The following is a 13,078-nucleotide window of genomic DNA, read 5'->3' as shown; positions in this document are numbered from 1 at the left end:
TCCTCATCTCTCTCTCTCTCCTCTCTCTCTCTCTCTCTCTCTCTCTCTCTCTTCTTCTCCCTCTCTCTCTCTCTCGTCTCTCTCTTCTCTCTCTCTTCGCTCTCTCTCTTCTCTCTCTTTCTCTCTCTCTCTCTCTGCCCACTCTCTCTCTCTCTCTCTCCCTCGCTCTCTGTTCCTCTTTCTATCCTCTCTCTCTCTCTCGCTCCCTCTCTCCTCCTCTCTCCTCTCGCTCTCTCTCTCTCTCTCTCTTCCTCTCTCTCTCGCTCTCTCTCGCTCTCGCTCTATCTCTCTCTTTCCTCTCTCATCTCTCTCCCCGTCCGTCGAGCCTCCCTCCTCCCTTTCTATCTCTCTCTGCTCTCCCTCGCTCTCTCTCTCTCTCTCTTTTCTCTCTATCTCTCTCTCTCTCCTCTCTCTCTCTCTCTCGTCTCTCTCTCTCCTCTAATCTCATATCTCTATCTCTATCTCTATCTGCTATCTCTCTCTCTCTCTCTCTGCTACTCTCTCTCTCTCTCTCTCTCTCTCTCCTCTCTCTCGTCGCTCTCATCGCTTCCTTCGCTCTCCTCCACGCTCTGTTGAATTGATGTAATCCGCAGGACAGTTTACGGCCATTTTTTTCTACTTTTCAACGATTGCGCTTATGTATTTAATGCACATGTGCAAGCACACGAATATAATGGTAAAATTCTCCAGAATAACATTGGGTCTGGAATGGATATCGTATTGCCGCGGTAAAACAAACAGTGGCATGGAGTTCGAACGAGCAGAGCACACTCAATTTCTTCAACAATATTTTCAGAGTAAATGCGGACGTATCGCAGGCAAAATGGTACCCAAACACACACAAGTTATAACGATGTACTGACATTTTGCTTCACACAGTGAAATACACCTGTACATCGCGTAGGTGTGCGCGAGCGTGTGGGTGTGTGTGTGTGTGTGTGTGTGTGTGTGTGTGTGTGTGTGTGTGCGTGCGTGCGTGCGAGCATGCGTGTGTGCGTGCGTGGGTTCGCATATTTACGTTAGGCGTTACGTTAGTGCGTTTCAGGCGCTATTACCCTTTTACTTGCCGACTATGTATCAAGCTCCATTTGCAACTCTGACACAACTCTTCCGCAATTACGTAGAATTTTGACATTTGTCCTTGGTCGGCGCTAGCCAAACGTACCAAATGCAGAGACATTCTCTCGCAGAACTGCGCTGATAGAAGTCTTCGAATTGCTATTCATTTGATTATTAAGTCTTATAGTACACGAGCTTAATTTTACACTGTTACAGTACAGTTATCCACCCTCCTTCCCATTGGGTTGTATCGCCTCAACTCGCTATAGTCACTTGTAGAGTTGCAAAACGTCTAGTTAATAATAAATCTGTCTATATTGTACACTACGCCCGTTTGCACAAACCTTCCTACACGATAGCGCCGCACTGTTCATGGCAATCGTGAGATAAATTGTACGATAAGAAAATAAGAAATATTTGTCGACCTGCTTTGAACTCAATTGTCAATGATGTTGAGTAATTTATAACGTGAATTAAGTGAAATATAGCATTAAAATCAAAACTACTCACGCGAACGCAAGTACTCGTAAATAATAATTAATACGATAAATTCTATTAATAGGAGGTTTATAGGATGCTGTGAGTATTAGTTAGAAAATTGAATAAGTTTGTTGCTATGAACGCGATAGGTTTGTGTAAGCTAATTAAAGTTTTACTAAAAAGCACATTACGGCAACTCGGCCTACCTTCCCGAGTGCTGTGTACACATCATAGATGTGCACATCCTGTCGTAAATGTCACACACTGCGTCGATTTAAACGCGCACGCAGCAGTTTTTTACGTAGCAGTCTGCACCACCGACATAAGCCAATTGCGGTTTTACAGTGATTGGAATAATGCGTGAATATTTCCTGGACAAAAAATCGCGTTGAAAGAGGACGCGCGCAGAGATTAGAAAATGCCAGCTCCCGTGCTGCCTCGTGTTTCCCGGCAAATGCACTGCCTATGTCACTATAGGAAATCCGGCCCTCATCTGCAGCCCATCAGACTAGGAATTAGCCCATTACTGCTAAGCAGCAAGCAATACGTTATTACTTTTATGGATAATCACTTTTATCCCGCATAATACACCGGCCTATACTAGTGTTAGAGCCAGAGAAATAATATACTAGTTAGGTTGTAAATCTGTGTCTTGTAAATGCTGTCCAACGCACTCGCTGCTGACAATGCAGAGCGTTATTACATATATAGAATGTGTATTAATTAGCTGGAAGCATACATAGACTGTTTATTAATTTGGTGGGTGCAACCATAGACTCTTCAGGAATTTGGTGGATGCAGACATGGGCTGTTTAATAATTTGTTGGATGCATTTAAAGAATGTTCATGGATTTGCTAGATGCAGAGATAATAATGTTTATTGATTTGGTTTATGTAGACATAAATAACATTGAACTGCCCCGACAGCATGCATGTAAGGGGATATGTCGTCGCGTTTACTTCACAATTCTCTTGTGGTTATGGCTTTCTTAATTTTCTTTCCATGCAGTGGTTGGATAAAAAATTATTTAAATATTAGATTTTGTATGTTTGTGTAACGCATGTCTACAACCACGCGTCACTATAGACGGCGCCACCATGGGCGCCGATGTCTATTAAGCCCGGCGCACACGTGAGTAATTTTACTCGGTAAAATGATGCATGCGTCAAAATATTCACGTGTGCGCTGGATTTTCGTTGAGTTTTCTGACGCATGCATCAAGAAACTCAATATCAAACATGTTTGATAATTTTTGACTCATGCGTCAAAATATTCACGTGTGCGCCGGATTTTCGTTGAGTTTTCTGACGCATGCATCAAGAAACTCAATATCAAACATGTTTGATAATTTTTGACTCATGCGTCAAAATACTCAACGTGTGCGCGCTAGCTGTGTAAATTTACTCAACACGTGTACTCACAGCGCATGCGTTTAAATCATGTTAAAGATGACTGCGCCCAGTATTGGCTGCGCACAGTCACGTGATCTACATTACCACTTATACCTTGAGTAATTTTACTCACGTGTGCGGCGGACGCTGAAAATATTTCGCGTGAGTATTTAGACGCATGCATGATTTTACTTGAGTAAAATTACTCACGTGTGCGCCGGGCTTATATCGTCATATATTGTCTATATTTACAACATGTGTATATGCATACGCACTCTTCGATCTACTCTTCACCGACTTACCGCCCGCGCCCGCTTGGAATATCAGGGCACTTTCTGCCGTCGGTCGAATCGCGTGCAAAATAGTACGCCTGGCATTTTGCCATTTAATGACGTCGACCAATCATGCTATACTGTTAGATTTCTATCTCTGAATCTTAGTCAGGGTGAGCCTACCTTTCTTGTTGATTTTTTTAAGACGTACCCTATGCGATATGGTTGTAGCAGCTTGATTGTGCTGCCACTGCTTTTGTTATTTTCTGACCATCTTCCAAGGGAGTATTAAATGGTACCGCGCACATATGCGCCTTCAATACCTGGATCCTCATGTCACACCTCTGCACACACACTAGCGTGCACAGTCCGCGATCTTCGATCAATCGCCCTTCAGCTACAGCATTCACTTGTTTTGTCTATTTCGCAGTTACCTCCAGCGATTCTCAAGCTCATATCCAGTAGGATCTGTAGCAGTCGCCCGCTGTGTCAACTTGTGGCTAGCATATTCATCGCCCTGCTTTCTCTCACATCATTCTGCAACCTGGTAAGTAATATAGATATATTAGCAGGTATTGACAGATATTAGCAGATTTTAGGAGATATGTTAACAGGCAGGTGGCTGTCTTAGCGGATCAGAAAGAGAGTATAATCTAGCAGGAAGTTGAAGAAAGTGCAGGGGAAAATGTTGGAGAACGTATAGGAAGTAGTGTAAAGGGAAGCATAACGAAAGTTATGAAGAAGTAGGTGGTATTAGCGAAGTGGGAGATTATAGAGCATATTCTCTAGCGTATATGAAAGTTATAGAGGTAATAATGAGGTAATGTTATAGAAAATCTCAGAACATATTTGCACCTATGAAATAAGTACAGTATAGCAGAAAAATAGATAGGCATTAGCACATATACATATAAATATACATATTACACGTATACTATACACATACATACATACGCATACACATGCATATACATATTGTGCACTATTTTTGCATTTGATGTGCTGATACATGTCAATGACTGTATGAGTGTGCTTTTGCCCGTAGCTAAAGGCTTAGAATAACTTTCTGTCAATTTATCGATCAGCGTGCAATGCTATTACATTGCCACGTATCATAAATTGAAGTGAAGACGTGTTACAAGTAAGCAGCTTTTTTGTAATCGGCGATCGCGCCGGTTTGAATGAATGCGTCTACTATTCTCATCGCGCCAAAATTGCTCTTCAACAACAATATTCTCCTTCGTATTTTTTCATCCGTGTTTGACCCACTTCAGTTTGCGTTGGACGCGGTCGGTTTGCCTGAGTGCATGGAATATTACTACAATACGACTGGACTGGACAACATCACCTATTACATCAGCAATGTGTCGGAGATAACTCTGGGCGTCGAAACGTCCTTGTGTCACCCTGATGGCACGACGCACTTTCCAGAGGTAACGGCAACCTGCACACGGCCGATCACATGAGAGATACCGTTGAGAGTTTTTTTGTTGAGAAATAAAGAAGCCTGCAAAATTTGGTGCTCCTAATGCAGTCGACTTGCGTACATGTGCTCTGATCTTTGGCATACACTCAAGGGCAACACACTCGCACTCACGCACGCACACATAGGCAGGAAGACAGCATATATGAACCAGGTATAGAAAGGTCTACAATGTATATGTGTGCGTGCGTGTGTGCGTGCGTGTGTGCGTGTGCGCGGGCGGGCGTACGTGTGATCTAATGAAGTTCGTCGAAGTATGATAACTATATATATAACTATATATATATATTTATCTATTTATATATTTGTTTATATATACATATATATATATATTTATTTATTTATTTATTTATTTGTGTCTATATATCATGTTTCATAAATAACAGCCATTTTTGCGTACGTGTGTATGTGAGATCTAATGAAGATCGGCGAAGTATGCTAACTATATATAACTATATATATATATTTATTTATATATTTGTTTATTTATACATATATATCAGGAGTAGATAATAGGGAACGAGTGTGACATCAATAAACAAGGACAATTCGTCATTTACTAGCCTTAAAACCTACGATTTACTACGCGTAACTCATCCAACTTGAGCTCAAATCGTACACAGTACCATTCGCCTAGTCACGTGCGAAATCGTTTCCTCGTTTACACAAGCAATCCGGAGATACAGACTAAAAACGTACGACACGATTTATCCATCTTTGGCATCAAATCCAAGCCCATTGCCCCCTCTATTAAAACAAAAGCAGCTACCTAACCACAGCTTGCTAACTCGGCGGGCAATGTGGCTGGCTGGGAGATTTGAGCCGATCAGCTGCTGCTGATTGCGGTTCGCAGTGCTGCGTGAGGGCATGACAGGTATGTGCAGAGGTGGGCTGCTGTACCCGGTATGCCTGTGTAGCTGTGACCGGTCAAAGTTATCTCGCGAGTGTTGAGCCTAATCTCCCAGCGAGCCACATGCCTCGCCGAGTTAGCAGATAGCGCGTTAGGTAGCTGCCTTTTGTTTGAATAGAGGCGGGGAATACGCTGGATTGATGGCCAAAGAATGGATATCGTGTCGTACGTTTTAGTCTGTATCTCCGATTGCTTGTATAAACGAGGAAACGATTTCGCACGATGCTGCAGCGAATGTACTGTGTACGGATTTGTGCTCAAGTTGGATGAGTTACGCGTAGTAAATCGTAGGTTTCAGGCTAGTAAATGACGAATTTCCCTTGTTTTATTGATGTCACACTCCTTCCCTATTATCTACTCCTGATATAATATATATATATATATATTAGTGTCTATATATCCTGTTTCATGAATAGCAGCTCATCTTGCGTTGGCCGTTGTTGCAGTATTTCACCTTCTGTGTCATGCTGTGATGATGCTGTGCAGTCTACCTGGTCGTTGCCAGCTGGCTCAAGCTGATGCTGCTATCCAGCTTGGTCGCCATCTACGCCTTCCTCATGCTGTTCCCTTACGTAAACCTCTTCGACAACAGGACATCCTGCTCTACGCACACGTCGGGTAGGCGTTCGCGCGTGCGCACTTGCGTGTCGGGTGTGTGTGTGTGGTTGTTGTGTTGGTGTGTGTGTGCTGTGTGCGCCGGTGGTGGGGTGGGGGTGGGAGGGTAATTGCTTACGTCACCTTTTAGTGGGGACTGTATTGTTACAGGATCGTTTATTATGCATGAAATGGTTAGTACAAACTGCAGTAAAGATATCACTGGAGTGAATAACAACAAGTCGTTGTTTTTCGTGCACTCCTGATGTCATCGATCTTCAACCTGATGGAAATGTGTTTAGACTAGTCGCATGCAGTGTGCACGTGTAGGCAGATTAGTGGCATGGGTTGGGGTGGCAGTCATTTCACGCTGATACAATATCGGTCCTATTCACTTACCATTGCTCAGACCTCTCGACAGAATTTTCGGCTGGCTGTCAGTCAACCTATTTATAAACTACTCTCTACATCACTTCCAGTCAATCAGAATGGTGTTATAGTAGCCGCAAGAAACGGTATCGCTAGGTTAGGATACCTATTGTATAGACATCCGTCGCACAGCCTGGTCGGGCTAGTGTTATAGTAGTCTTTGATATATTAGACTTAGTATATATATATTATAGTCAGGTGGTAAGTAGCGGAAGTCGGTGGAATTGATTGTCTGCGACTAGCAGTGAACTGCGCTGTCAGTAATCGAGCGGAAATATTCGAGACTGTTTAGGTTTGATTCCGATTTATTTGGTTGCTCAAATCTGATCGGAGCGCCGGACACTAGCTATACATTGCACAGCAGTGAACTGCGCTGTGATACGTCAGTAATCGAGCGGGGAATATACGGAACTGTTTAGGTTTATTCCGATTCAAGGATCCGGATTCCAGTTTAAGCTGGTGGCTCGAATCTGATCGCAGCACCGCAAGCGACACTAACTATACATCGCATACAGACTGGACGCCTAGGCGCCTGGTTTTAGGCTAATCGATTTCATTTTCTACGACAGGTTATGTAGAAACACGAAAAACCACAATTAACACAATCAGCTAACAGGATTCCCGTCAACCGGTCTCGGTTTGTTGCGATAGTGGCGGCGGCTCGGCTAAGGAGAAACAGAGAGGCAAACCCCGTTCATTCTACTGCGCAACCTTAAAATAATCTGCAGCCTACGATATTTTCATATCATTTCTTTGCACACTGCAAGGAACCCGATACCGATACCTAGGAAAACGCAAGTCTGTCTGCAGAATTACTTTACCATGCAGCATTTCTACAATACTATACAGCCAGGTTACGTTATTATGTTTACGCCTTTCAATAAACGCAAATCCTATTTACTGATTTCAAACAATCACTGCTCCTATTTCAATGTTCTGCTATATATTATAGCAAATTAGTGAAATATGAGCTTTTATTAAAAATACAAGGAATTCACGATTTTCAATGGTGCATGTCTTTTAGAAAATTGGTAAAAAAAGAAATTTCTCTGAGTGGCTTGACACCGAACCAAAATTGGTTCTATAGATCCTACTTCAAATTGGTACAAAAAATGAAACTTTGGAAAATTTGAAATGACTGGAGTGACCGGTCGCCCCATATATATCATGCTAATTCATCATGTCGACTAGGCCTCACTTGCTAGTTTACGAATATTATTTCTAGCTACGTTACAATTATTTTATGTTGGTTCGCACAGCATTTGATTTCATTTTATTCTATATTATATATGTAGACTATATTATACATTCTGATTTTATATTGTTACTGCCAGTTCGTCTGTAGATGCATGAAGTAACGTATACTTAACAGAGACGTGATATGGCTAGGTTAACACAGGCGCTTTCTTGCTGCTTCTGTATGAAAGTAGATGTGGTTATTAGCAAGAGGAAAAAAATAGGCGCGGCAGGTCCAATATGACTTACCTAATATATAGCGAAAACGATAGGTGCGATGGTTCGACGAATAATTGTCTCTGGCTTTCGAATTCCCGAAATATGGATATTTAGCTGATGTAATTATTTAGTGTAGCGCATGGGTGGTAGTAGCGGGGTATAAAATCAGCCACTAACAGATAAAAAAGGGACAGTTGATATTGCTAGATTACGGCGGAGAGACCAACGCGAGATTTTCACCGGACTGCGAAAATTGGGGGTATATATTATATACATGTGTGCCTGGGTGTGTCGTGTGTGTGTGTGTGTGTGTGTGTGTGTGTGTGTGTGGGTGTGTGTGTGTGTGTGTGTGCTTGTGTGTGTGTTCGTGTGTGTAGTGCGTGCGTAGCGTTACGTGCGTTGCGTGGCCGCGCGCGTGGCGTGCGTTGTGCCTACGTGTATTGTGTCAGTGGGACCCGTTAAGAACGGATAATGAGTGGTCCGAGAAATAGCGGGTAGTCACGAGTAAGTTAAATAAAATAAGCAAAGATGAGAAAATAAAACGCAAGTAATATCGCGTTACTTTCAATTCTCGTTATTGCGGGGGCGCATGCAGGCCTGTGTGTTAGTGTGTGTTGTGTGTGTGTGTGTGTGTGTGTGTGTGTGTGTGTGTGTGTGTGTGTGTTGCGTGAGTTGCTGTGCGTGCGTGATGCGTGCAGTCGCGTGCGCGCGCGTGCGTGCGGGGCCTATCGTGTATGTGGCAGTGGGACGCCTCTGTTTAGAACGCGATAATATAGTGTTCCGAGGAATTAGCGGGGTAGTCCGCAGTAAGTAATTAAAATAAAGAAAAGATGAGAAAATAAACACCAAGTAATATCGCGTTATTACTTTCAATTCTCGTTATGCCGGGGCGTATGCAGTCCTGTGTGTAGTCGTGGTGGATGTGTGTGTGTGTGTGTGTGTGTCGCGTGCGTGCGTGCGTGCGGCGTGCGGCGTGCGTGCGCTGTATGGTGTGTGTGTGTGTGTGTTCGTTGTGTGTGTGTGTGTGTATGTGTGTGTAGTACTGTGTGTGTGTCGTGTGGTGTGTTGTGTGGTAGTGTGTGGTGTTCAATAGTAAATCAGCTAACACCATGCCACACCACTAAATGCTGCAGCACGTGATTGTGTGTGTGTGTGTGTGTGTGTGTGTTGTATTGTATTAGTAGGTGCCATACTGTCCTGCACGCGGAACTGCAACGATGCCTTTCTCCACGAACTACCGTGCTCTTCTCGCTCCCACCATCGGCTCTTATAATACTGCTCCGTGTATACACATGTGTAACTGGTTATTACCTTAGTCCAAATAAGAGAAATACCTCCGCAAAGGGCGTTGGCAGAATTAATGTGTTATCACGGACCAGGTCGGGCTGTTTGTGTGAGACGTATCCTGACATTGGGTTTGTGCGTTTGTTTGTTTGTGTACAGCCTAACTAAAAAAGTCATGGACGGATTGTCATAAATTTTCAGGATAGGTCAGAAATCGCCTAACTTAGATTGAGGAGATTTTGTAATGATCCGGATCAATTAATTAATTAATGAATTAATTTAATTAATTAAATTTTCAGGATAGGTCAGAAATGGGGTAACTTAGAATTGATTACATTTTGGTGGACGAGCGAGCACAATCAATTAATTAATTAACTAATTAATTAATAAATAAAATTTTCAGGATAGGTCAGAAATGGCGTAACTTAGAATTGATTATATTTTGGTGGTGATCCGGATCCAATTAATTATAATTATTTATTTATTTATTAATAAAATTTGCACTTAATTAATTAATTCATTAATAAAAATTTTAACAGTGAGAGAATTCAGCTGCCTGTGCGTGGAGGTCTGTGCTCTCCGATGCTTCAGTTACTGTTGTCTATATTGGCTGTTACTGTGTTTCTCGTTATTACATATCACACACCTGTTGTATAGCTGTTGTTACCGTTGTTACCACACATGGCACACCACGTTTTTTTCGTCGTAGCGTACTTTTGCGTCCCTTCCACCTCCGCCCCGAGGTACCTGGGCCGCATTTCAAATTGGCAATACGGCGCTGTATTGACACCTGGCACCGAGCGATCGCAAATTCGTTGTAAAGCTACCGATGACTGACGTTTTGACCTGTCCTCCTTCATGTATGCGGCGCCGTATCTCTCTTGCAGACGTAATTATGTGTAGCCAACGCCATGAACTGAAACAAGTACTAATGGAACGGCCCATTCGCATAATAATTTCCAGGATTAGCACGGGGTTATCACACATATGCGCAGCAGCACGTCACCGAGATGGCCAGCACCACACACAAAGCAAATATTCAAATCCCACAACATAATCAAATCGTCCGCAACACAAATCTGCAAAATTCCGCCCACACAAAACTGCACAAACCATACAACAACAAATCACAAGATGGCACAACGCTCGACAACACCACACACACAGCACTACACGAACATCGCCGGCACTGCAACACGCCATCGCAAAACTCAAATAGCAAACAACGCCATCAGAACACATTGAAATGCAAGCAATTGTCCAACCTGATATTACATGGTCTTTAAATATACTTATCACATATTATTTCTGCTTATTATTTACTATAACCTGCCGCGTAACACCACACAAATGGCACCAGCAATTCAGCTCTATCTCTGAAACCCTACAAAGGCAGACCGACACCACAACACAAGATCGCACGGTAAATTCATCACCAGCCCCACGGGCGTCTCCCCCCGATACCTTGGCTGTACCACGCGTAATTGCTATCAGGATAAGATAATAACCTCCCGTAAGGCATCCACGCCTTACTGCCACCGCCGTCCGAGCTCTATGCCTGAAGCGCCCGCCTCGCCGACGAACACTGCACGCACTCAACAGCACACACACTACAACCACGACACCACACAACACACACACAACCACATTAACTCCCCCACTTCACTCTACACAACACGCTATCACCGACACACACTACTGCACTATATGGGCTAAGAAAGCTGCGTATATTATACCTATCCATCATCTCGCAGAAACTATAGCAGTTACGTTCTAGAATTTGCTACACGGCACATTGATGATACAGATGTGCTAGCAATAATCCTGTATAAGTGTCGAATTTATGACGCACGATGTAGCCTAATTAATTAGCAAATATGCACGCCGGCACGCGTTGACTTCTTTTCATACACCGCTTCAATAAACTCAAATCTTTCACAGAGATCATAGCTATTACGTTACCGCGCGTATGTTGACATGTGATACAGGGAGGAGGTCGCGGAGGAGGGGAGAACGTGGGGGAGGAGGTGGTGGAGGTGGAGGAGGAGGAGGAGAAGGAGGAGGGAGGAGGAGGAGGGAGGAGAGGAGGAAGAGGAGGAGGTGGAGGGAGGAGGTGGATGAGAGAAGAGGAGGAGAGGAGAGGCGGAGAAGAGAGGAGGAGTGAGAGGGCAGAAGGGATGTGAGGAGAGAAGAAGAGTAGGAGCGAGGAGGAGAGGAGGAGAAGGAGGAGGAGGAGGAGAGGAAGAGGAGGAGGAGGAGAGAAAGTAGAAAAGAGGTGGAGGAGGAGGAGGAAAGGGAAGAGGAGGGGAAGAGAGAGGTGGAGGAGGAGGAGACAGGAGGTGATGAGGAGGAGAGGAGCGAAGGAGAGGAGGAGGAGGAGGAGGAGGAAGAGGATGAGAGGAGGAGGAAGTGGAAAGGAGGAGAAGGAGGAGGAGAGGAGGAGGATAGGAGGAGGAGGAGGAGGAGAGGAGGTTGAGAGGAGGAAGAGGAGGAAGAGAAAAGAAGGAGGAGAGGAGAAGGAGATGAGGAGGAGAGGAGGAGATGAGGAGAAGGAGGAGAGGAGAGGAGGAGGAGGAGGAGGAAAGGAAGTGGAGGAGGAGCAGGAAGAGGAAAGGAGGAAGAGGAAGATGAGGAGAGGAGGAGGAGGAGAGAAGGGGGATAAGGAGGAGGAGTAGAAGGAGAAGGAGGAGGCTCTATGATCTTGTCATCCTATATCACTATCTACTGATTGAAGCCAGGGTCCTACCATCCGATATCACTTTCTACTGTTTGAAGCCAAGCTTCTACCATTTCATATCGCAATCTATTGATTGAAGCCAAGGTCCTACCATCCAATATCACTCTCTACTGTTTGAAGCCAATTAAGGTCCTACCATTCAATATCACTCTCTACTGAATGAAGCCAGGGTCCCACCATCCCATATCACTACTGTTTGAAGCTAAGCTTCTAACATTTCATATCACTATCTACTGAATGAAGCCAAGTTCCTATTGTTCCATACCAGTCTCTATCATAAACCATGTCTTTGTACGTATGAAGATTTTTAGAATTGTATCTTAACTCGTTCGCTCCATGTGATAGTAACTGCACTTTCTTACCGGCCATATAGCAGCGCCTGAATAAGCCTATGGGCATTACCGCGCGTGAATAACAGCTAATTACTTAGACTAATCGTGCGTCAATAAACTCGACACTCAGAGATTATTGCTAAAACATGTATCATCATGCATGTAAAATTCTAGAAACGTAACTTATATAGTTCGCGAGATATGATAGGTAAATACACTTTCCTACTGGCCATACGCCTACTATGCCTGCATAAGCCTATGGGCATTACCGCGCGTGAATAACAGCTAATTAATTAAGCTAATCGTGCGTCAATAAACTCAACACACTCAGAGATTATTGCTAAAACATGTATCATCATGCATGTGGAATTCTAGAAACGTAACTCATAGTTCGCGAGATATGATAGGTAAATACACTTTCCTACCGGCCATGATTATAGCGTGATAGCGTGTGTGCGGAGGGTTAACAGCTGTATACAATCAGGAGTAGATGATAGGAGTAAGATATCCTGATTATCTACTCCTGATACAATGCGCCCAGTACAGACAGTACAGGCGGGCGCGGGCAGGGGATTTTGCATTTGTGTTGTGGCGTTTGCATTAAAATTTTGTGTTGTGGGATTTTGCATTTGTGTTGTGGCGTTTGCATTA

The 13,078-nt window shown here is 43.7% G+C and overlaps 1 protein-coding gene across 1 annotated transcript in view; it reads left to right on the top strand.

Moving 5' to 3' along the window:
* LOC106816298 (adenylate cyclase type 5-like) overlaps positions 1-13,078 on the top strand; it is a 173,536-nt gene that overhangs the window by 119,501 nt on the left and 40,957 nt on the right. Inside the window, exons 12-13 of the mRNA XM_014820883.1 lie at positions 3,634-3,750; positions 4,478-4,636. Coding sequence (XP_014676369.1) covers positions 3,634-3,750; positions 4,478-4,636 — 276 coding nt within the window. The remainder of the gene's footprint in view (positions 1-3,633; positions 3,751-4,477; positions 4,637-13,078) is intronic.

Source organism: Priapulus caudatus, unplaced genomic scaffold (genome assembly GCF_000485595.1).
Source record: "Priapulus caudatus unplaced genomic scaffold, Priapulus_caudatus-5.0.1 Scaffold31, whole genome shotgun sequence".
Taxonomy (NCBI): Eukaryota; Metazoa; Priapulida; class Priapulimorpha; order Priapulimorphida; family Priapulidae; genus Priapulus; species Priapulus caudatus.
This window is presented reverse-complemented; position numbering and strand designations above follow the sequence as displayed.